The sequence below is a fragment of the Cricetulus griseus genome, chromosome 4, assembly GCF_003668045.3.
Source record: "Cricetulus griseus strain 17A/GY chromosome 4, alternate assembly CriGri-PICRH-1.0, whole genome shotgun sequence".
Classification (NCBI taxonomy): Eukaryota; Metazoa; Chordata; class Mammalia; order Rodentia; family Cricetidae; genus Cricetulus; species Cricetulus griseus.
Window position 1 is genome coordinate 165,118,582 of NC_048597.1, and position 25,926 is coordinate 165,144,507.

Genomic DNA, 25,926 nt, shown 5'->3' on the forward strand with positions numbered 1-25,926 from the left:
CAACTTGCCATCCATGTACCTCCCTCCGCGGTTTTCGGGAGCTTTGGAAGGACTAGGGAGCTAGAATGTCTGTCTGACTTCCCTCTTACTCTTGCCAGTCCCAGTTAAAATTGTGAAGTACAAGTAGTGATTTTGTCTTGCTCCTTTAATAGTTTAAACTTCATTTTCTTAGAGATGTGATAAATGATACATCTAGTAGGTAGTATGGTTAAGCAAGTCTACAATCAATCCGCAGTTCTAGGTTAGGGACTTGGACAACCTCATGGCTACAGCCATTTCTCTATGTACGTTGGTTAGGTTCAAGTCCTACAACAAAGTATGTAAAGGTCACAGGCTTTAAAGACACAGACTGAGCTCAACTCTGGCTACTTTTTTACTATTTGACCTTAAATCTTGAAGTTTAGTCCAGCACAGACATACTAAAAACCTCTGTAGGGAATGGAGAGATGGCTTAGTGGCTAAGAGTGTTTACTGCTTTATCAGAGGACCAGAGTTCAGATCCCAGCACCAACACTGGGTGCCAAGAGCTATGATGTCCCTTTCAGGCCCCTGTGGACCCCCCCCCCCACCACACACACACAAATGTAGATCTTTTTAAAAAGCTCTTATGCAAGGTACTTGTTAGAAAACAAAGTGTAATATATTAAGAATATAATTTAAATACTTCATTGTTTCCTTGAGACAACTTTATTTAATTTCCATTGGGTGCCAGAGACAGCTTCATAGTGGAGCATTTACAGTTATGTCAAGGTTGCCGTTTTGCTTATTTTTCTTTTCGAACTTCCAGATGCTTGGGGAATCGATCCAAGAATTTTCAGAGGAGGAGAGAGCTGCAAAGGTCATTCAGAGAGCCTGGAAAAATTTTCTTGTGAGTTTTTTTAGCTGATCCCTTGAGAGATTACATGTAAGTGTGTGCAGTTCAGTAGTTCTTTTGTGTATTTATACAGGTTTGTATTACCCTTCAACTTAGAAGTTTACTTCAGTTTCAAAAGTTACAACTTTCTGGGTGGTGGTGGCACATGCCTTTAATCCCAGAACCTGGGAGGCAGAGACAGGTGGACTCTGAGTTCAAGGCCAGCCTAGTCTACAAAGTCCCAGAACCGTTACACAGAAACATAGTCTTGCAAAACAAAAATTTTAAAAATTAATTAAAATTATTTTATTAGGTTTACAAACATTGACATTCTTGTTAGTTTAAACAATTTTTGTGTGCATGTATATAGATATGTGTGGACATATCTGTGTGTGCATGCATGTGGAAGCCACAAATCAACCTCAGACGTTGTTCCTCAGGAGCTGTCTAGTTTTTGAGATAGGAACCCTCACTAGCCTGTAGTTTGCCAAGTGGACTACAATGGTTATCCAGCAAGCCTCAGTTACCCACCCGGCTCTGTCTTTCTCGTGCCAGGGTTATGAGTGCCTCACTACATCCAGCATTTTAACATGGGTACTGGAGATCAAACCCAGGTCCTCATGTTTACACAGCAAGCACTTTATTATGGAGCCATCCCTCTGGCTCCCATTAAGTTTCTGAATGGGGTCGGCCTCTTTGATAATAGCTAATACCCATAAATGTATCACTGAAAGGGTTCATTTGACTTTGACACATGTCATGCTTGGGAGGAAATGGTGAGGGTATATTTACTCCTCTAATATTTATTGAGTACTGTGGAGGATCTTATGGCTTAGTGACCTATTTTATCTGAGCTAATGTATTGCTCACTTATTGTGCCCTTAACATGGATAGAATGGCCTCAGAAGTAATTTTCCATGTTTGCTTACCTGGTTGGGTGACAGCCAAGAGGCAAGATGACTTCACTCCTTTCTATAATCCTAGTAATTCTGTCTCTGAAGGGCTCTAGCAGCCCTGAGCATGGCAAATGTGGCTCAGGCAGGTTTGGCCCTTTCCCCTTTTCTCTCTCTCTCTCACTCTTTCTCTCTCTCTAAACCATTAGATTACATTCCTAAAGCTAGCCTACAAAGGTCTATTCCCTTATTTGGCCACTTTGTTATGCCCGACTCATTCCTAAGACTGATCACCAAGGTCCCACTATCAAAACATCAAGGTCCAACAATCAAAATTTGACTGTCCTAATTAAAATACCCACTCAAGACTTGCCAACAGGTCCTAGCTCATTCTCACTCAGACCTTCCCCTTCTCCCTTTTAAAATTAACACTTGCAAAGCCATTTGCTGCTGTTTCTGCCCAATTCAGACTTAGCCACCTTGTCTCTTTGCCTTGCTTAATACAGGATCTCTTTGTTTTTGGTTTATGCTTGGGTGTGGTCCTGCCTAATCCAGGGTCCAGAGGGGAGCACCCCGAAGTCCTTGGGTCCCTTTAGTCACGGTGCCTGGTGTTTTGTGTCAAGTTAGAAGCTGCTTCCTGTCCACAAGACCGCCATCAGACTAATCAAATTTTGCAAATAAAACCTGTGCTAGCCCATAACTATTGATTCTCAGCATTTACTTTAAATATCACATCTACTCTTTTCCCTGCCCTTTCCCCAATCCCTTTGTGTCTTGACGGAAGTTCTTACAAGTTACAGGCAGAATACTGTTTGATCTTGTATTTTCATTCTGTTTACTTATACTGTTATTAATGATATGTAAAGACTCCTGCTTTTTTTCTTGTAATTGTCTTGAATATTCTTTGTAATTTTATTTTGTTGATGGTTTACTGTTACTTGATGAAGATTACTTATTCTTCATTTTCCTTTTGTTTGCTGGCTCTAGTCACGTTTATGCTTCCATGTGCTCTCATGATACTAGTTGTCTTTGAGGACTCTCAAACAGATTTTCACTTAGCTATCAGTCTGTCGCCTCATGGCTCTCACTGTTTCCCCACGAACATTATTTTATGCTTGTCAACTATTTTACATACTGGCCCTGTGGGTCTCTGGAGCCCATGGGTTGCTGTCTCTTTTGCAGGACATCTTTTGTGCTCCCACACTGAGATTTGCACCCCTGGTAGGCCAAGTGTCCCCATTCGTTTATGGGGCAGCCTTCTTATCAAGTGGTCTGCTCGACATTGGCTTTGTTTCCACTGAGCACCATGGCATCCTCCTCATAGTTTCTTTAACTATACAGGATGACTTTGAGCACAGTGCATACCAGGAAGAGCCTGCTAGACACTGCTAGAGAGATTAATGTTCTCTGGGGGCCAACAGGAACGGGGACTGTAGTGGTTCAGGGAGCTGTGACACAGGAATGGGTGCTCAGGGTGTGGCTACACCACAGTGGGAACAGCAGCCTCTTATCGGCTGGTTTATCTCCACACTCTGCTTCTGCAAAAGCCGACTTGCAGTGGGAGTTCCAGTCATGCTGAGGAGCCTGAAGCACCGTGACTGGCCCTCCACTTCCTCAGTGCAGTGCACACAGGGATAGGATAGCTGGAGCCAAGGTATTTCTCTTTGCCATCCCAGTGGTAACATAGACCCAGAGACACAGCAGGGGCTGGAGCCCCTTTAGCAAGCACATGTGAGTGGGCCAGGAGCAGGGACCACAGTATTTCCTTAAAGTTCCAGTGAACTTCGAGGGTCTCTGCTTTAGTTTAGACACTAGTGCAAGTCCACAAGCAGCTGCCACTCTGGACCTCAGAATTCGAGTGCTGCAACTGCTGAGGTCTACTGGTTCTTAAGATCTGTACCCCGTGTTTCTGTTCATGTCAAAAGTCCATCCTTTCTGATGCAGAGCATCCAACTAGCACAGGTCACAGTGACTTTACAAGGTCAGGTTAGGTTTGCAATGTAGCTACCCTCCAAACCAGTGTCGTGGGTGTCTACGGAACCCTGGAGGGGAGGGGTGTGCAGGGATTTCTGACTCCTAGAACCCTCCAAATTTACACAGCAGAACATGTCTTGAGATGCCAATAGCTATAGCAGCCTGTATGCCCACCTGGAGACACTGAAATCCTTGTCCAAAGGATAGCCACAGAGTTATGGTTGCTTACCTGAGCAAACAGCCAACCTGGGAGAGCTATGAAGCTTTTTGCTAGCAAAGACTGTGGACATCCAAGCTGACAGGAGTCTACAGGGACTTTCCTGTTCACACTCTCCTGCAGCTGGGGGTGGGGTGGGGCTTCCTTCTAGAGGTGTGGAGCTGGGGTGGAAACTGTGGAAACGTTTTTCTATCTGTGCTGTACCTCATAATACAGATATGTCTGTTAACTTGGTTCTTTTTGGAGTAAGAAGTGGGTGCTGGTCTATATCTAGCAGCCCCTCCATCCCTGTCTTCTCCCACCCTCTCTTTTATAATGTCCTCAAGAAGGCTTGCTGTCAGCCTCATAAAAAGAGCTGGGAAGAGCCACTTAGGTGAGGAGCTTTTGCTCTCCCTGAATGGGCTTCAGTTTGAAGCCTCATTTCTCTGCTTCTGCAGGACTATTCAGATCTATGTTTCTGTACAGGTATATGAACAGGTAATAAGAAATAGAAAATTCAGGGCTAGTGAGATAGCCCAGTAGGTAAAGGCAAGTGCTACCTGGCCTAATGATGTAAGTTCTATCCCTGGGATGCACCTGGTGGAAAGGAGGAACCAGTTCCCAGAAGTTGTCCTCTGATCTCCAAATGTGAACTGTAGTACCCCATCCCAAATAAATAAATATAAAAAAATTAAAACTCTTTAAAAAAGTAGAGAACCAGCAAGGCAGTGGCAGCACATGCCTTTAATCCCAGTACTCAGGAGCCAGAGGCAGGCGGATCTATGTGAGTTCAAGGCCAGCCTGGTCTCCAGAGCAAGTGCCAGGATAGCCTTCCAAAGCTACACAGAGAAACCCTCTCGGAAAAAAAAAAAGTAGAGAACCTAGTTTAACCATAAAATTATGTGTTCCAATCTTTAGAATGTTGCTGTATTCCAACACTTTAAAAGTCTGATTGATTTAAGAAGACAAGGGGAGCCACGTCAGATAGTGAAGTTCATTAATCCTAAAGAGGTAAGGCTGTTCTTCCTGACACCACATTGTCTTATCAGTTCAATGCTCTCATGTTTGCTTTCTTAAAAACTTTTTATTGGAGCTGGGTGTTGGTGGCGCACGTTTTGTATAAAATTCAAAAGCTGACAACATTAATCCTTAAAGATAAAAAAGATTTTTGAGGATATCCAGCTGGGAGAGGTCATAGGACCACAATGCTGAATGAAAGTGTTTATGATTTTTATATGACTTAGAGATGCCATGGAATATACAAATGTGTAAAAAATCCATACACCATTTAAAATTTGTTCAAATTCTAGTGAATATGTATGTATGTATGTATGTATGTATGTATGTATGTATGATGTCATCATCCAAACATGAAAATTTTTATGCAGAATTTTGTACTTTGTATTTAATTTACAAAGGTTTTCAGCCAGGAGAAAATTATTGTGGAAAAATTAATAGATTTTCCAACTAAAATACATATTTTCCCATATAATCTAATATAATCAAGGAGATAGATGTGAACTGTCTTCAGATAAGGGATCAAGTCGTGTTGTCTCCTCCCTTCCTGCCCCCTCCCTGTTTCTTTTTGATGCAGGGCACTATTTGTTGTTGTTGTTGTTTGAGACAGTGTTTCTCTGTGCAGCTTTGTAGACCAGGCTGGCCTTCAATTCTCAGAGATCCACCTGCCTCTGCATCCTAAGTTCTGGGATTAAAGGCATGCGCCACCAACACCCAGCTTAAGGTACTACATTTACAAGATTTATTACACATAAAATTTGAATCTTTTTTGAGTTAACAAAAGCTAGTTAGGGAAGGTACAACTAGTGTTGAGCTTGAGCGGACCAGTTTTTGTTTTGTTTTGTTTTTTTTAGTTTATTTACAAGGTGTAATATTTTATACATAAGTCATATGTTTGAGGACTTACAATTTCTGTTTTACAAATAATAAGTCATCTAGGATTTCTTTTTGAGACAGGATCTCTCCATCTATATAGTCCTGGCTGTCCTGGAACTCACTATGTAGACCAGGCTGGCCTCGAACTCACTGAGATCCACCTGCCTCTGCCTCCCAAGTGCTGGGATTAAAGGTGTGCACCATCAACTCATTTGAAGATTTGTATTTATATTGCATAGGAAGGAAATTTTGACAGTATTTTTCCAGTTATCCTAAGAGATGTCCATAAGTCCTTACCTCTCAAAGTATTTTATGAATTTCGGGGCTGGAGAAATAGCTCAGCAGTTAAAGCTCACACTGCTCTGCCCGAGGACCCAGAGAGGCTCACAACCACCTGTAACTCCAGCTTCGGTGGGATTCAATGCCTCTGGCTTCCACAGGCACCTGCTCTTATGTGTAGCCCCCCCCCACACACATAATCATAATTAAAGATAAAATATTTTATGACTTAAATCTAATTATTTGAAGCCTGTTGGCCTGACCTATTTTATAAATAGTAAATATCAACGACTACTTTTAATGGACAGAATGAGAAGTAGCAAGGTGCTGTTCACAAATGTTGAAGGGACATCTGCTTTCTTATAGGCGGAGCTCCTCGATGCTGCTGCTGGCATTCAAGTCCGATTCAGGCTGGGTGGGGTGAGTATGCAGGAGTCCTTATTTGGTGGGTTGGTTTTCCCCTTTTACTGAAAATGGATTTTTTTTCTCACATAATATATCCTGATTGCAGTTTCCCCTCCCTCTACTCTTCCCAGTTCCTTCTCACCTCCCCTCTCATCCAGATCCACCCCCACTTTGTGTCTCATTAGAAAACAAACAGACTTCTAAGGGATGATATGATAAGATAAAAGATATGATAAAACAAAAACTAACACACCAGAACACTAGAATTGGACAAACAAACAAGAAAAAAAACAAAAGGAAAAGAGCCCAAGAGAAAGCACAAGAGTCACAGACCCACTTATTAACACACCCAGTAACCCATAAAAACACTGAACTGAAAGCCATAATATATATGCAGAGGACCTGGTACAGACCCATTCAGGCCCTGCACATGCCGTCTCAGTCTTTGTGAGTCCATGTGAGCTTTGCTCATGTTGATTTAAAGGGCTTTGTTTTCTTGGTGCCTTCCTTCTTCTCTGGCTCTTAAACTCCACTTCCCCTTCCACAGAGTTCCCTGAGCCATAAGGGGAGAGATTTGATGGAGACATCTCATTTAGGGCCGAGTGCATAATGCCTGGCTGTGGGTCTCTGTATTTGTTCACATTTGCTGCAAGGAGGAAGCTTCTCTAATGATGGTAGAACGAAACACTGATTTATGAGTTAGTAGAATGACATTAGAAGTCATTTCATTGTGGGGGGGTGAGGGGCAGTATTTGGCTTTACCATTGGTTCCTGGATTATCTAGTCTCGAGTTCTTTGTTACCCAAGCAGTGTCAGGTATGGGTTCCATCTCATGGAGTGGACCCTAAGTAAAATAAGATATTGGTTGGTTACTCCTACAATTGGTGCAGAATGTTTTCCTGTACCATAGATGCTAAACTTGGGGGTGAAGGCTCTATGTAGGTACCAGCTTGACTTCTTCGTAGCCAATCAGTTGTGTGGATACTGTTTTTGGCAATGGGGCCATTCTGTCAACTTGTGGAAAGCAACCTATAGTCTTGGCAACATCTTAGGTTGTTTGGGGACTCCACAGGACCCTTTTGGCCAATGACTCAATGTGCCTGCACTATATTGTTTCCATACTACCCTTCAATTTTAGTTGTCTCTCCCCATATTCCTTCCCTCATCCCCCTTTTTTATCTCCCTCCCCACTCGATCCTCCCATTCAGCCTACCCCACCCATATCTATCTATTCTATTTCTTTTTCCTAACAAGATCTGTCATCCCTTGTCCCTTACTCTATACCTAACATCTATCGTTCTAAGATTGTAGCTTGGTTGTTGTTGACTTAACAGCTAATATCAACATATAAGTAAATATAAACCATATTTCTGGGTTTGGGATACCTTACTCAGGGTGATTTTTTTTTTCCCGGTTCCATCCGTTTACCTGTGAGTTTCATGATTTTACTATCTTTTTAATGGCTGAATAATAATCCATGGTATAAATATACCACATTTTCTTTATCCATTCCTCTGTTGAGGGGCATCAAAGTTATTTCCAGCTTCTAGCTACTATGAATAGAGCATCATCGGTCATAGTTGAGTAAGTGAAGCAGGATGAAGCATCCCTGGGTATATGACCACGAATGGTATAGCTGGATATTGGGATGGATCACTTTCCACTTTCTGAGGAACCACCACACTGATTTCTATAGTGGCTGTACAAGTTTGCAGTCCCACTAGCAATGGATAAGTGTTTCCCGTGCTCTACATCCTTAACAACATGAGCTGTCCCTTGTCTTAATAATCTTAGCCTTTCTAACAGATGTAAGGTGAAATCTCAAAGTAGTTTTCACTTGCATTTCCCTGGTAGCTAAGGATGTTGAACATTTAAGTGTTTCTCAACCATTGCGTTTCTTCTTTTGAGAATTCTCTGTTTATGTCTATACCCATTTTTTTTAAATTGGTTTATGTGTTTTGTTGATATCTAGTTTTTTTTGAGTTCTTTATTTATTTTGGATGTTAGACCTCTATCAGGTGTGTAATTGGCAAAAATCTTTTACTGTTCTGTAGGCTGCTGCTTTCTCTCCTATTGATGGTGTCCTTGCTTTTTAGTTTCATGAAGTGCTATTTATTAATTGTTGATCTTAGTGCCTGAGCTATTGGTGCTATCTATGTTCAGAAAGTATTTTATTTTCATCTGGTGCCAATGATATATAAATTTTTATTATTTTTTATTTGAATTAGAAATAAGATTGAATTACATGAAAATCCCAGTTCCCTTCTCCCTCCCTTCCTCTCCTACCACCCCCCACCTAAAACCCTACCTATCATATCCTTTCTTCTAATCTACACCTGACTCAACCTTTCTGCTTCCTCATGATCACTGCATCCTTCCTTTTCTTCCCTTCTCATTCTCATAGCTGATATATAAATTTTGTATTTATTTTTATTTTATGTGCAGTGATATTTTGCCTGCATGTATGTTTGGAATTATAGACACTTGGGAGCTGCCATGTGAGTGCTGGGAATTGATCTTGGGTCCTCTGGAAGAGCAGTCAGTGTTCTTAACTGCTTAGCCATCTCTCCAGCCCTTGTCAAGTAGTTTAAGGATACTCCCCACTTTCTCCTCTACCAGGTTCAGTGTATCTGGTTTTATGTTGAGGTCTCTGATCCATTTGGGTTGCATTTTGTGCAGGGTGATAAGAATGGATCAATTTGCATTTTTCTACATGCTGACATCCAGTTTGACCAGTACTGTTTGTTGAAGATGCTGTCTTTCTAGCTTGTTTAAAAAAAGGTCAGGGGACTGGAGAAATGGCTCAGTGGTTAAGAGCACTGGCTGTTCTTCCAGAGGTTCTGAGTTCAATTCCCAGCAACCACGTGGTGGCTCACAACCATCTGTAGTGAGATCAGATGCCCTCTTCTGGTGTGCAGGTGTACATGCAAATAGAGCACTGGTATACATAAAATAAATAAATCTTTAAAAAATCAAGTGTTCATAGGCATGTGGATGTATGTCTGAGTCTTCAATTTGATTCCATTGATCAACATGTCTGTTTGTGTGCCAATACTATGCTGTTTTAATTACTTTAGCTCAGTAGTACAATTGAAATCAAGTATAGTGATACCTCCTGCAGTTCGTCAATATGAAGCTGAAAATTGTTCTTTCAATATTTGTGGAGAACTGTATTGGAATTTTGAATCTATAGATTGCTTTTGGTAGGATGGTCATTTTTATTATATTAATCCTACTGACCCATGAGCATGGGAGATCTTTCCATCTTCTGATAACTTCCTCAATTTCTTTCTTTAATGTCTTTTTCATACATGGTTATAAATTGCTTAGAATTGCCCCAAGACATTTTGCATTATTTGAGGCTACTGTGAAAAGTGCCTCCCTGATTTGTTTGTTATCTGTATATAGGTGGGCTCCTGATTTTTGTTAGTTAATGCTGTATCTAGCTACTTTACTGAAAGTGTTTCCCAGTGGAATTTTTGGGTCAATTATGTATACTATCATATCATCTGCAAATAAAGAACTTCTTCCTTTCTAATTTGTAGCCCCTTGATCTCCTTCAGTTGTCATATTGCTCTAGCTAAGACTTCAGGTACTATATTGAATAGGTATGGAGAGAATGGACAAGCTTGTCTTGTTCCTGATTGTAATGGAATTGCTTTGAATTTCTCTCCATTTAATTTGATGTTGGCTATAGGCTTACTATAAATTGCCTTTATTGTGTTTAGGTATACCCCGGTATCCCTAATTTCTCTAGGCCTTTCATCAATGAAGGGATGTTGTATTTTGTAAAAGGCCTTTTCTGCATCTAATGAGATGATTATGTGTTTTGCTCTCTCTCTCTCTCTCTCTCTCTCTCTCTCTCTCTCTCTCTCTCTCTCTCTCTCTCTCTCTCTCTCTCTCTCTCTGAGACAGGGTTTCTCTGTGCAGCTTTTGGAGCCTGGTCCTAGACCAGGTTGGCCTCTAACTCAGAGATCCATCTGCCTCTGCCTCCCGAGTGCTGAGATTAAAGGCATGCACCACTACTACCTGGGCATGTGTTTAGGTCTTTAAGTTTGTTTATATGATGGATTACATTTATCAATTTACATGTTGAAGCATCCATGCATCTTTGGGATGATGGTGGATGATCTTTTTTATGTGTTCTTGGATTTGGTTTCCAGGTATTTTATTGAGAATTTTTGCATCTATGTTCATAAAGAAAATTGGTCTGTGATTTTATTTCTTTGTTGGTCTTTATGTAGTTTGGGTATAACTGTGGCCTTGCAAAATTAATTGGACAATATTCATTCTGTTTCTGTTTTGTGGAATAATTTGAGGAGGATTGGTATTAACTATTCTTCAAAAGTCTGATAGAATTCTGAACTAAAACCATCTTTGTTTGGGAGACTTCATTGTTGCTTCTTTTTCACTAGGCGTCATAGGTCTGTTTAAATTGCTTATCTGATCTTGATTTAACTTTAGTAAGTGGTATATACCAAGAAAATTATCCATTTCTTTTTGATTTTCCAATTTAGTGGAGTACATGTTTTTAAAGTATGTCCTTATGGTCATCTGGACCCCCTAGGGGTCTGTTATGCCTTCCTTTTCATTTCTAATTTTGTTAATTTGGATATTCTCTCTCTACCTTTCAATTAATTTGAATACGAGTTTGTCAATCTTAATGACTTTCACAAAGAACCAACTCTTTGTCTCATTGATTTTTTTTGTATCTTTCTTTCATTTTTATTGATTTTATCCCCAAGTTTCATTATTTCATACTGTCTTCTCTTGGATGTGATTTCCTTTCTTTTATTTTAGAGTTTTCAGGTGTGCTGTTAAGTTACTAGAATGAGATCCCTCCATTTTTTTTTTTTTTTAATGTAAGCACTTAGTGCTATGAACTTGCTTCTTAGAACTTTTTTATTATGTCCCATAAGTTTGGGTATGTTGTGTGTTCATTTTCATTTAATTCTAGAAAGTCTTTAATATTTCTTAATTTTTGCCTTGATCCTTTTTCATTTAATAGTGAGTTGTTTGGTTTCTGTGAGTTTGCATGCTTTCTGTTAATCCTGATACTCAGCTTTAATCTGTGGTGATCAGTTAGGATGCAGGGAGTTATATCAATTTTTTTTATATCTACTGAGACTTGCTTTGTGTACAACTATATTTATATAGTCAATCTTGGAAAAAGTTCTATGAGGTGCTAAGAAGGTATATTCTTCTGTGTTTGGATGAAATGAATAGGTTAGGTCCATTTGGTTTATAATGCCAGTTAGCTCCAGCTTTCTTTGTTTAGTTTTTGTCTGGATGACCTATTGGCAAATGGGTGTTGAAGTCTTCCACCATCAGTGTGTGTGTTTCAATATGCAATTTAAGCTATAATGATGTTTCTTTTATGAACTTGGGTACCCTTGTGTTTGGTGTATAGATATTAAGAATTAGTGTCTTCTTGATGGATTTTTCCTTTGACTATGTAGTATCCTTTCCTATCTCTAATTAGTTTTAGTTTGAAGTCTATTTTGTCAGATATTAAAATGGTTACACCAGCTTGCTTCTTAGGCCCATTTAAATGGAATATCTTTTTCTAACCCTTTAGCTTGAGTGATGTTTATTCTTGATGTTCAGGTGCATTTCTTGGATACAGCAGAAAGATGGTTCTGTTTTTGCAACTATTCTGTTAGTTTATGTCTTTTTATTTAGGAATTGAGACCATTGGTGTTGAGAGATATCAATAAGCAGTGTTTGCTGATTCCTGTTACTTGGTTGTTGTTGTGTATGTGTGTATGGTATGTGTGTGTGTGTGTGTGTGTGTATGGTGTGTGTGTGTGTTCGTGGTTTGATTTACTGGTCTGGGGTTATTCCCTTTGCTTCCTTGGGTGTGCTTAACACTTTTAGTTTGGAATTTTCCTCCCAGTACTGTCTGTAGGGTTAGATTGGTAGATAGATGCTGCTTCAAGTTGGTTTTATCATGAAATACCTTATTTTTTTCCATCTATTATGATGGGAATGTTGTCTGAGCTGGCATTTGTGGTCTCTTTGAGTCTATAAAACATCTGTCCAGGCCATTCTGGTTTTTAGAATCTCCATTGAGAAGTCTGGGGTTATTCTAAATAGGTCTGCCTTTGTATGTTGCTTAATCTTTTCCCTTTCAGTGTTTAATATTCTTTGCTCTGTATGTTTAGTATTTTGATCATTATGTGCTGGGGGGTTGGGGAGTAGCTTTCTTTCCTAGTCCAGTCTATTTGGTGTTCTATATGCTTCTTATACTTTGGTGTGGGCATCTCCTTCTTTAGGTTTCAGAAATTTTCTTCTATGGGGTTGTTGAAAGTATTTCCTGGGCCCTTGACCACACTGTGTCTCTTTTCCTTTCTCTATTCCTATTATTCTTAGATTTGGACTTTTCATAGCGTTTTAGAATTCCTGGATGTTTTGTGCCATGCTTTTTTTTTTTTTTTTTTTTTTTTAGATTCAACATTTTCTTTGATTGACTTATCCATTTCTCCTATTGTTAGACCCCTGGAAAACTCAGGTATCCGGGGTCCCAGGCCACGACTGTGGTCATCCTAATCACCAGGCGGATTCGAGAGCTTGCTGCAAACTGCACGAGGCTTTATTGTAATTTAACGAACTAACCCCATGCTAGCTCGGGTCTTTCACCCACCTGCCATGGCGAATGACTAGCAAAAGACAGCTCCTAGGGCCTTCCGAGAGATCTTATAGGACAGCATAAGGGGAGTGTCTAGGGGTACGCACAGGCTCACGATTGGTGTGCCTCCAGGCTTGGAGGGCTTGCCCTGTGTTGATTGGTCAACTGGTTGTTATGGCCCATAGGCCCTCCCAGGGTGGTGGCTATGCTCTCTAGGTCATTGCTGTGCACTTGTCCGTAAAGCACACCCAGAGTCATAAAGCATAGCGCCACCAGCTAACTTCTGATTGGTTCCTTGTCACAAGGCAGGCATCTGACTGTCTAGTGACTAACTTCTGATGGGTTCCTTGTCACGAGACAGGCATCTGACCTCTAAGTGACCAAGGCAAGTTTATGGCAAGCACGTGTTCGGCTGTTACGGCTGCCGAAAGGGGAGCAGGTCCCTTCACTATCATGTCCTCAGGTGCCTCTCTTCCGTCTCTGTATTCTCTTAGTGAGGCTTACCTCTTAGGTTTCTGTTCGAGTTTCTAGATTTTTCATTTCCAGATTTCTCTCCATTTGGATTTTCTTTATTGATTCTATTTCTACTGTCAAGTCTTGAACTATTTTATTCATTTCTTTCCACTGTTTGTGTTTTCATAGATTAAGAGATTTATTCATTTCTCCTTTAAAGACCTCTGTTATATTCTTAATGGCTATTTTAAGATCCTTTTCTTGTGTTTCAGCTATGTTGCATTTCTCGGGGCCTGCTCTGGGGGAGAGGCTGCTGGGCTACAGTGGAGACATATTGTTCTAGCTGTTACCATGTTTTTATGCTGGTATCTCGGCATCTGGGACTGGGAAGATTGTAATTCTAGATGCTGATATCCGGTCTTGTCTTTGTTGTGTGGGTGTTTTGTTTCTTGGTTTCTGTTGTGGCTGTGTGCATATGGTGGCTGCAAAGACTAACGCAGAAGGGGAGGAGCCAGAAACCTGAGGAAGGCACACGTGGCCCAGCTTGTCTCTTTCCCAAGCCACAGAATCCACGGGGTAGAGGGGTAGAAACTGCGGTTGGGCAGAACGATGGCGAGTGCTGAGCAGGTTCTTAGGCCCGGCCGGAATGGACTCGGAGGTGTGAGGCAGAGACCATGCTTGGGGTGGGAGACTGATCTGAGGAATGAAACCCCCAGGCGGCTGTGGTGGAGGCAGGCTCCTCTCAAGTAGGCGTGGTCAGCATTTCCCCAAAAGCTGTGTGTTGCCTAATAGGAATTTTTTTTTTTTTTTCTGGGATCCTAATAAGTATGGCCACTGAGAGTTTTAGATAAAATGCATTTCTAGGTACTGGGAGCTGACATGCAGTGGAGATGGGCTATGAGGGAGGTTTTGAGGGGGTCCACAAGAGGGAGGGAAGCAGGATGTTCCACAGGATCTGCTTAGTCCCTTAGAATGGGGGCGGAGAGTGAGGAGAGGCCACAGCAGAAGGCCTGATACAGTTGGGGATGAGAATGGGTCGTTGGACTTGGAGGAACAGTGGGGGAGGGGAAGATCTGCAGTTGTCTGTGTGTTCCCAGGGAGTGCCTGCTGGAGTTAGCGGCTGGGGTAAAGCAATGAGTTGGGGGAGGGAAGCTAGGAAGAGATAGATGTGTTCCATGCGTGATCCACTGGAGATGGGGCAGTAGAAGGTGGAGGGGGAAGGAGGCCCCGGCAGGTGGTCAGCTACAAAGCTAGGGGTGCGTTTGGGGGGTTGGATTTGGAAGAGCAGAGGGAGAAGTGAAGAGCTGCGGTTGGCCTGCCGGATTCCCTGGCCGGAGTCCTTCTTTGGTAGTTTTAAAGCCCACTTACATGAAGTTTAAAAGAAGCTTTAAAATGTAACCCATTTCTGCTACTGCATTACAATGATGCTTTGAACTTTCCCTTCTACAGGTTAAATTTCCACCAGAGATATACTATAAGATTTTTACTCACAGGCATATTGAAGATCTGTGTGCTAACAGCCCTAGAGATTATACAAGGCTTCCAGCAAAGTACACATCTCATAATAAAGATGATCCACCTCAGGTAGAGGACCACAGTGGCTGGTACCGCCGTGTAGAAAACAATGGCTGGAGGCCTGTTTCCCATAGAGTAAGAAAATGGAAATAGTAGTAATTTTTATTTTATATATTTATTAATGAGTCATTTTTGAAAATTAATCTTGAATTTTAAAAATAGTAATCGTAATTTAATTGAAAAAATTTGCTTAACTTAGGTATTCTGGGGCTGTTAAATATGATTAAGTTGTTATCCTTAGAATTATTTGAATTATTATTGTGTGTGTGTACAAGTGATGTGTGTACAAGCATGGATGATTATGTGCTCCAGGCATGTAGACAACTTGTAGAGTTGGTTCTCTCCCTCTCTCCTTCATACCCAGTTCATCAGGTTTGACTGTTGTTTTTGTACAGAGCCATCTTGTTGGCTCTCTTACATTTATTTTTTCCAACATAATAATTTTTTTATTGTTTTTCTGGGAATTTCACATCATGTACCCTAATCCCACTCATTTCCCAGTGCTTCTGTATCTGCCCCCCATCCTTATAAACCTCCCAAAGAAAACAAAAAAGTAAAATTAAAAAACAAAACCAACGTTTTGCTGACACCTCTTGGCAACAACCTGCCTCTATCAACAACAGCCTCCTCTCACACCCACCACAGCTGTCTCATCTCCAGTTCTACCTTGTACATGCACTGCACTCCTCTATCTTCCTGTCTATCATATATTCACCCGTTGTAGTGGCACTGGGAGCTGCAGTGTGTCACGTAGTATACCCTTTTGCCTAAACAGCTTTACTTGCCAGTGTTCCCTATAATGAGTTGTTGGTCTGGTTCAAGGCTCTGGCTTCTGCTATACCATCAATACTGGACCCTCACCAAGACTCCTCTTGGATATCCTGCTGTTGCCCCAGTCATGGAGATCCTGTGGCTGTAGTTCCACAGGACTAGCCCCTTCACACATTCCAGCAGCTCAGAGATGGGGTAGATGTTGGGGTGGGCCAACTCAAAGCCCTGGGTCTGAGCCTGGGTAGTAGCAGAGTTGGTCAGCCTGGGCCTCTGCAGGGCCAGCTCTCCATCAACATGGTTTTAGGTGGCAGCCCCAACTACAGATATCTGCATGGCCTTTGGCAGTTCCCATGGGACATCAACACAGATCCTATCCACATCAGGACAGTGGGTGCAAATATGGCCCTTGGCAGCAGCATGGGGTAGACGACATCTTGGAGCCAGATGGCAGCTGGCCACTCACATCAACTGGTACTGCTGTCATGTCTCCAGTTCCACCTCTCTCCACAGAATATGAACTGTTCTACTTCTCTCTCCCCACTATCCATTACATACATGTTCACAATGAGGCGGTGGGCAGACTTCTCTTACATTTATTTTTAGTAGTCAGGTTTGAAACTAGGCCACTTTTTATTTTCTCCCTGCTAACTACATACTCAATACACAGATTATAGGATGTGGTATACTTATATATCAAATGTTTAAATGTTTGAGGTATTCAAAATGACCCAGGTGTGAATGCATTCATTCAATATGTTATTACATGCCTGTCATATATGCTAGGCATAGTTCCAGATTCTAAGGACACAGTGGTAAGAAGTACAGCTCCTTCTCTCACAGAAGATGCCTGTGCCTAGAGATCAGTCAAGTAGGCAGGATGCTTTAGTTCGACATGGTAAGTGGTTAACAGGGCAAACTATTGGGAGACACAGTAAACATTTTCTAGAGTTGTACTGTGGGAAGAGAAGATAAATTGGAATTGGGAAAACAAACACCCAGCTAGGAGGACATGTCATTCAAAGACACCATAGTTTGGGACATAGTAGAAACACTTCCTTTTTGAGTGGATATAGTCTTCAAGGATTAGTCATGAAAAGCCAGCAGTACTAGAAGGGGCTAGGTATGTTTGGGTGAGATGAGACAGACATGATTAGGCTTACTGTTCATTCATTTCACCAGGTACTGAAGGAATGCTTCAGTACACAAGTAGTTTGTCAATGTTGCTGTAACAGGTGCTTCTGAAACTGTGTTGCCCATAACTTAATGAGAACTACATTGAAAAGGCCTGTCTTCTCTTCCTATCCTCTCTTGTACATTCCCACCAACACAAAGTTCTTGTCTACAGAGTTCTTCGATCAGTATTTTAATTCTGTATATATTCATTTTCACTCTGCCATAGTTTTGGATACCAACTGAAAATGAAGTGTTGGAAAGCACAAAGGAAAGTGAATTTCATTTCTCTAAACTGCAGAGAAAGCAAGATATGGAAAAGAAAAGAAAAATTAAAAAGATAGAATGGATGAGGCAAATGTAAGTTGATGACTTGGTCTTATAAAAGAAATAGGTGGTATTATTGAAAAAAGTTACAAGGCGTTGGTGGCACATACCTTTAATCCCAGCACTCGGGAAGCAGAGGCTGGCAGATTTCTATGAGTTTGAGGCCAGCCCGGTCTACAGAGCTAGTTCCAGGATAGCCTCCAAAGCCACAGAAAAACCCTGTCTCCAAAAAAACCAACCCCCCCCAAAAAAGTTGGAGAACTTGTCCTATTTAATTTTTAATTACAAAGCAACTGCAATCAAAACATTGTGCCCAGCATGAAGGCACACAGAGATGATTGGGACAGACCATAGGACTGAGAAACAGACCCCCACACACACGCAGCTGGTTTTTTAAAAGCGAAGAACATGGTTTATTCTCTGCTGTTGTTGTAAGATGATCTGGCCACAGCAACTTAAGGGAGGGAAGGCTTTATTTCAGCTTGCAAGTTACAGTCTATCACTGAGGGAAGTCAGGGCAGGAGGTCATCCACCACTTGAAGCAGAAACCATGGAATAATGCTGCGTGCTAGCTAATCCTTGCTTTCTTATACTGTCCAGCACCACATGCCCAGGGAATGGAGCTGACCAGGCAAGCTGGGTCTTCCTCCATCAACTAACAATCAAGACAACACCCCAAAGACATCCATAGGCCAATCACTTATTGCAAAGGATGTGTGTCACTTTTATCCTTTATTTATTTAGGTACTACCTAGGAAACCTGGAGGCCAAGTCCACACATCATGAAACTCTAAGCCTAATTCACAAAGCAACAAAAGGGCTAATAAGGTGTATTGAAGATGGAGGGGTAGATTCTGTGATGGAATGGGAAGTAGATGAAGTGCTGAACTGGACAAATACACTCAACTTTGATGAGTAAGTACAGAGGCATTCACAGGGTGACAAATTTCCCGTTCCCAGGTTGAGCTTTGGGGTTATGAACTTAACCTTCAAAAATAGTATTATTTGTCTAAACAGAAAAGACAAAATTGGTTTTGAGAAAATTACAGTAAGGCAGAAGAATACATTACAGCAGCTTTGTCTAACTCTGTTTTACTGTGGGATTCAGAAACAAGGCTAAGACCACGATTAATTATGCAAAGAATTAACTTTATTTTATTTATATATTCTTATATGTTGTGATAGGGCACGAGATTGGACCTTGGCAGGTGAATCCAAACCATGGCAGGTGAGGGACAAGCACCTATGACGACAAAACTTGGAAGTTTTACTGGGGGAAGGGAGGAGAGTAAGTGAAGAGAGAAAGAGAGAGGAGAAGTGAAGGGAGAAAGAGAGAGACAGAAAGAACGGGGTCGGGGGAAGAGGAGGGGGACTGCAAAGACTTGTCTGCCTCTTGAGAGGAACAGCAAGAGAGTGGGAGTAGATGGAGTTTGTCTCTTAAAGGGACCTTTTGCGCCTACATACAGAGCCAGGGTACTTGCCATGTGCCCCAAGGGGCAGGGCCAAGGTGTTCCTGGATGCTAACAATATTAAAACAATTTATGTTAATTATGTAAAGAAATAGGTTCAACCTATACGGTCTACTCCTTTTTAGATATTAGGAAACTGCATCAGTAACATAAATGGCTATTCAAAGGTATTTTAAAAATTTTGTGTGGCGTACTTCAAATGACCAGCATGGCTAGTAACAAGTGATAGCAAGAGTGCTGAGAATGGATCCTTTATACATGGTTGGAAGGAATGTGCAGTAGTTCCGCCACTCTGGGAAATGGCTGGTAATTTCTCAAGTGTTGCTATATAATCCAGCAATTCCACCCCAAAGTTGTAAAAAGAAAGATGAAAATATATGTCCATATGAAAACTAGCCCAAATGTTCACTGAAACATTTTACAATGAGGAAAAAATTAGAAGTAACCTCAATGTCCATCAGCTGATGATTAGGAAGTAAAACTAAGTATGTCCACACAATGTAGTATTACTCAGCAACAGAACAGAGAAATTCTGGTATGTGCCATGATGTCAATGAAATTGTCAAGTGATGGCAGCTTAATTACAAATGATTCCTATATATGATATATACAGAATAAATAAATTTTGAGACAACATGTATTAGTAGAGGTCACCTGAGACTGTGGAGCTGAGATTACAGAGAGATCATAGCTAAGGGATGTTGAGTGTCTCCGGGTGTAATGATAATGTTTGAAAATTGATTGTGGTGAAGAATGCACAAGTCTGAATATACTAACCACCTCCAAACTATACACTTTACATGAGTGGATCATAGACCCAATGAATTACACCTCTCAGCAAAGCTGTTAAAATGTTCAGTATACATTCAGCTATAAGAAATGTGGATATTGCACGGGCAGAGAAAAATTATAAGGGTGATAAAGAAATGGAAGACATTAGAAAGAGGGAGATAAAGGGGACAGAAGAATCAAGGTGTCAGTTATTGGCGGAACATGAGAAAAGAGAACAGGGGAAGCAAAAGGTGACATCAGGGAAACTTCAGAGATAGCTTTGTCGTCACATCTGTGGGATGAACATACGTTGTTTTGAAATGGTGAAAGTAACAGAAAACCCACATTTTTTGCTTAAATGTTTCCAAACAATGTACTTCTTTCAGTTCACTCCAGTTAAATATATTAAAAGCAAAGTGTTTTCACTGAACCCTGACAAACACTTAAGGCAAGGTGAGTGGCTACTAGGAGTACACTAGTAGTGCTTCTACCACAGACACAATTATCTATAGCTACAGAATCAGGCTTTGCAGCAGCTAGGTCCTAGGCAGGGATAAGCAGCTACTTCCCCTGGCTTTTATGGTGTCCAGTCTCCATTACTGTTATCTTCGTTTACAACTGGTTTAATGACACATTCTGTGAGAAAAATTTAGAATGTGGCATTTCTCCCTACACGAAAATTTGCAAGTCAGTAATTTCTTGGAAAGACCTCTAAAAATCTGGATAATTACACTTACAGATGTATTTGTTTTTAAAAGGCCCCATTATTTTATTTTGAGACAAGGTCTTATTATGTCACCCTGGCTGTCCTGGAACTCGGAGATCTGCCTACCTGTCTCCAGAGTGCTAGAATTAAGGATATGCGCCACTATGGCCAGCAGGTTCCATTTTAGCCTCTTGTAACTCCTTGTCCTGGAGATTGCCTTACAAGTATGTGTGACCCGATAGGAGGTGATAAAGTCATGAAAATCAGCCATTGAGACTAGTGAAGATGTCACCATTAAGCATATGTTAATTAACTAACTTATTATTTAGTAATAAGTCAATTTAATGACCATATGGTATGTTGCAGGTATATTGCTAACTGGAAAGAAACTGCTACAAGCAACTCTTCAGATAATTTAAAAGGTAGGTGATTGTGTGTGTGTGTGCTTTGCTTCCATGTAAGTGTATCACATGCCTGAAGTGCCCATGGAGGCTAGAAGAGGACATCATATCCCCTGGAACTGAGTTATAGACAGTTCTGAGCTAACATATGGGCACTGGGAACTGAACATGGGCCCTCTGGAAGAACAGCCAGTACTCTTAAACACTAAGCCATCTCTCCAGTCCAATGTAGGTGGCTTCTAGCAATACTTTATGGAAAATCTGTATGGGTCTAAATGATGTTCTTCACTTCTGTACCAACCTTTCATGATCCTGAAGAATGTGTGTGTGTGCGCACATGGATATAAAGGACGCTCTCAGGTCATTTCTATCTTTATACGTAGGGCTGTCATTTGAAAATAGGTTTTCTGTTTTATTTAAGGCTGGATAAAACATTTTTAAAGCTGTATAGATCATGTTTTTTTTTTTTTTTTTTTTTTTTTTCAGTAATGATCTCCAGTGATCAAACCTGATTGGCAAAATATGTCCAAATGTTGGAAATATTTTTTTAAGTTCTATGCCACTATTGTCTTTCCAGTAATAGCACACTGAAGACTATCACTATACCACAGAAATACCAATGTGTCTAACATCTTAGGGTTTCTATGCTGTGATAAAACACCAGGACCACAAACAACTTGTGGAGGAAAGGATTATTTCTACTCCACCTAAACTCCCGCATTACAGTCAATCATTCAAGAAGTCAGGGCAGGAACTGATGAAGAGGTGCTACTACTTACTAGCTTGCTCTCCATGGCTTCTCAGCTTGCTTTCTTATACCACCCAGGGCCACCTGCCCAGGGGTGGCAATGCCCACAAGAGGTGAGCCCTCCATCATCCCATCACTGGTCAAAGCAATAGCTCAGGCTTGCTTAGAGGCCAGTCTCACAGAGGCATTTCTCATAAACTGGTGCTCACGCTCTGGATCACTTCTTGCCAAGGCTGGCCTGAAGGGACAGGTGTACCAGCCATCCACTGCTTTGACTTGGGGCCCCTACAGCCTGCACATGAAGCCCTAGCCTCCTCTCAAGACTATTCCTGGCCCCATCCCACTACTTACCAAAGAGACTATAACCCAGGATCTGGCTCCCAACAAGGCAGAACAAGACAGGACAGCAGGGAACCGGCTCCATCTGGCCCTGTGATGTTAAAGACAAGGAAGCTGAGGCTTAGGGTTGTAGGTGGCTTGCTGTCATAGTGGTGGGCTGCACTGTGAATAAACCAAGCTGAGCTCCCTGTTGGAGCTCTCCAGAGCATCAAAAAGGACAGTAGTAGCCTATTCTCTGTAGTGAGAGATCTAACCTGTGGCGCTGACCTGACCGTAAGTGTCTTTCTGCCCGTGTTTATATTTATGTCAAGTTGACAAAACCAACCAGCACAATAGCCAAAGACTGTGATCACCTGTGATTAGAGTGTAATTCTGCTACCTTATATGAGAAGCAGTCAGGCAGAGGTTAGAGTGTAGAGCCTGGGTTTTTGTTGTGGTTCTGCTGTTTACTGACTATGTGAGCTTGGGCAAGTTAAATAGTGCAGTTCCTTCATTTGTAAAACAGGAATAACAATAGAACCTAGCTCATGGATTGTTGTGACACATACAGAAAGCTTGGAGTAGTGCTTGACACTTAACAGAGCTTAGGATGCTGCCCAACACATATTACCCCATAATTAATATGAGCTATCATTTTCATTAGCTGCTCACCTACTTCCAGCTCACTGCCACCACTCAAATCCAACATGTGATTTCAAATCCTACATGTGATTTCGATGCTGATATTTCCCCAAGTCCATTACACACACAACAGATAATATGAACTCTTACCAACTAGAATGAATAATGAACAACTTGATTTTTCAAACAAATATGAAACAGGTTCCATTATCTGCATTTTCTGAGGAGAGACACTATGAATTGCTCAGTCAGTCTGTGTTAGGATTTGAACTGAAGCAGGTTAAGAATTCACAGCGGAAACCCTATCATATAGTCTGTTCCTCGGATACACAGCTTTCCACATATAAACTCAGTTGGCTATGGCCTCTGGCTGTACTTACATGAACATGTTCTGGTTGTCACTCATAGTCTTCAGTTTTTGGATTCCATGCCTGTTCCTCAAACACATCAAGCAGTTTTGCATTGGGAATTAATGGAGCTAATGCTGATCTATTAGATTGGATTATATGGTGTGATCTGAATAGGCCAACAATGGCTACCTCAGAACATCATGAGAATCCTGTGGCTGCTCATTCTGTGGGGGCATCATCAGCACTGAAAGCTGGGAGGGTCCCTGGAGAGCCTGGAGAGTTGCTGGTCTTCAGGACATGTCAGAAACCTGAAGAAGCTGATTTTGCTATCAGTGAAAGAACATAGCAACAGCACAATTGAGCTTGCCATTAAAGTGAAAGCAAGCAGGCAACACAAGCCTTTCTTTTCCACCTTTTATTTTAGCTGCCACTGAAAGGGGCCACCTAGCTCACTGACTCCAGACAGCTGGGGAACCTCCAAAAGACCGAACTAGGCCCTCTGAATGTGGGTGACAGTTGGGTGGCTTGGGCAGTTTGTGGGGTCACTAACAGTGGAGCCAGTATTTATCCTTAGTATATGAATTGACTTTTTTGAGTCCATTCCATATGGAGGGATACCTTGCTCAGCCTAGATATAGGGGGAGGGCCTTGTTCCTGCCTCAAGTGACAGACTTTGTTAATTCCCCATGGGAGGCCTCACCCTCTCTGAGGAGTGGATGGGGGGTGGGGTGAGAAGAAGGTTGGGGGGGAGCAGAAGGAAGGGAGGGGGAACTGGGATTAGTATGTAAAATAAGATTGTTTTTTCTTTTTTTAAAAAAGAACATAAATGGCAGATGCAAAAAAGGAAACTATAAATTACTAAATTCTGTAAGGTTATGGTAAAAAGATATGTTCCTTCCAACTATCACATATAATAAGGGTAAATGAAAACTATCTTAAATACTGAAGAAAGATGTTGGCACTGGGAGAATGTGTGCTACCCTTCAAGAAGCTAGAAAAGCCAGGCACTTAAGGGAGGCAGGCATATCTTGGCGTTCAAGGCCAGACTGATCAATAAATTAAGTTCCCAGGACAGCTGGGGTTACATAATAGAAAGACCCTGTCTCAAAAAAACAAACACAAAGAGACAGGGTGTGCATGTGTGCGAAAGCAGTTTGGGTGGGATGGGCTAGGTATCCAGAGAAGATCCATAGAGGGGGAAAAAGATAGTTCATTTGGGAATAAAGAAATGGCTACAGTTAATTACAAAGCACCCAATTCCAAACATTATGGACCATTTCATTTAATTCTCATAAATCCAGGCAGGGCCTGGGGAATGGCTTAGTGGGTAAGACCACTTAATGTGCACCCTTAAAGACCATAGCAAAAGAAAGGCCAGACACAGCCTGTGGGTGTCTGTAACATCAGCATTAGGGAGGGAGAGGACACATGTTCTACTCCATATCCAGTGAGAAGTGCTCCATGTTCAGTGAGAGATCCTGACTCAAGAATAAGGTAGTGTGATAGAGAAGGTCACCTCACAACATACTCTGGCCTTCATGAGGTTATACACACATGATGAGGCAGGTGCTACCACAATCTTAAATTTTACAGATTAAGACTTGGGCTTAACAGAACATTAATGACTGCTCTAAACTACACAGGTAGTTTTTAGTAGGTCACACCTAGAACCTGGGCCATACAGAGATCTATGTAGAGATGAACAGTGGTTAAAATAGAACAAATACAGAGACTGGAGCATTGAGAGCTTCTGTTAAACAGCAATAAGGACATGTCCTCAAAGTGTGAAGGGAAGAACTACAGAGCAGGGTACTGTTCTAACCACCTGTAATTTCTCTTTAGATGCCAGGCTTAAACAAATACAGCGAAGCCTATATGTCAACTATGGAGATGTGTCATTGCCTCCAATGGAAGGACCAAGTGATGATAATGAAAATATGAAATTTGAAAATACTTATGTAAGACATCACTTCACTCCCTTAACACCGAGTTCCATGTATGGAATGAAACCCTAAAGGACTTCCTTTTCTAAGCAATGGCCGTTCAAGCCAATTTTTCAGTTAAAGCCAAGAGACTGTGTATTCTGACTACAATGACTTGTATATATATTATTTAGTCCTAATTAAGGAAGATTATAGAAATACTACACTGGACAGTGTATAGTTTTTCCTAGTATTCTGATAAACTGTAGTTGTCTGACAAACACACTTAAAGTATATTTAGTTATTAAAAAACTCCAAATACAATTTGCTTTTCGTACAGTTACTCAGGGCAGAGCTCATTCACAGTATACTCCATGTCCAAATGGCTCTCGCTTATTTTTTTTTCCTGAACTGTCCACTGAAGTACTTTTTAAATTATGCACAGGTAACAATTTACACATTTCTGAGGAAGCAACATGTATACAATGTGTAACATCTAAATCAGGGTAGCTATGTTTCCATCTCCTTTAGTTTGGGGCCTCTGGATGACTGGTGCTTCAGTGAATGTAGGAGTAAATGGATTTCTTTTGTACACTAGTTTCCTTTAGATATACACCAGAAGTAACATTACTGGATCACATAGTAGTTTTGCTTTGAATTTTTTGGAGTGACCTCAACTCCTCTCCAAATGGCTAGCTGAATTTACTTTCCCTCCACCAGTATATAAGGGGTTCCTTTCCCCGTATTATTGACATTAATCTTTTGTTTGGTTTTTGATAAGAGTATGATGTCATCTTGTGGTTTTGACAACTCAACATTTGTAAAAGTTTCTTATGTATTTATTATTATTATTTTGAGACAGGATTTCTCTGTCTCCAGGCTGGTCTCGAACTCAGAGATCCACCTGCCTCTGGCTCCTTATAGTGCTGGGATTAAAGGTGTCCACCACTGCCTGGCTCTTGATATTAACGATTTACAGATGAATAGTTGACAAGTATTTTTATCCCAAATCTGTAAGCTGTCTCTTTATTCTTACAATTTTGTTGCTCCACATGAACACTTTAGTTGGTGTGTTCCCCATCTGACAATTTTTGTTTTCGTTGCATTAAGGATGCTATCAAGAAAATCATTACTTGAATTACCTAATCTTATGTTTCCCATTTTCCTGTAATAGTTCTATAT

At 41.1% G+C, this 25,926-nt stretch overlaps 1 protein-coding gene and 1 long non-coding RNA gene across 2 annotated transcripts; one reads left to right on the forward strand and one right to left on the reverse strand.

Annotated features, from left to right (window-relative positions):
- Positions 1–787: 787 nt before the first annotated feature.
- Positions 788–24,891, forward strand: CUNH11orf65 (chromosome unknown C11orf65 homolog). The gene is made up of 8 exons (XM_035443699.1): positions 788–868; positions 4,835–4,927; positions 6,455–6,508; positions 15,024–15,224; positions 17,320–17,450; positions 18,162–18,332; positions 20,730–20,785; positions 24,665–24,891. The coding sequence occupies exons 1-8, from the start codon at positions 788–790 to the stop codon at positions 24,835–24,837; spliced, it is 960 nt and encodes a 319-aa protein (XP_035299590.1). The 3' UTR covers positions 24,838–24,891.
- LOC118238685 lies at positions 18,546–23,380 on the reverse strand. The gene is made up of 2 exons (XR_004769617.1): positions 21,864–23,380; positions 18,546–19,949 (listed from the first exon to the last, which is right to left on the reverse strand). It is a non-coding gene; the product is annotated as an uncharacterized LOC118238685 (long non-coding RNA).
- Positions 24,892–25,926: the final 1,035 nt, after the last annotated feature.

Coding starts and splice junctions, on each gene's coding strand:
- CUNH11orf65 (XM_035443699.1), top strand. CDS start 788: ATGCTTGGGGAATCGATCCAAGAATTTTCAGAGGAGGAGAGAGCTGCA. Junction 4,928..6,454: donor AGTTCATTAATCCTAAAGAG/GTAAGGCTGTTC, acceptor GCTTTCTTATAG/GCGGAGCTCCTCGATGCTGC. Junction 18,333..20,729: donor AATACACTCAACTTTGATGA/GTAAGTACAGAG, acceptor GGTATGTTGCAG/GTATATTGCTAACTGGAAAG.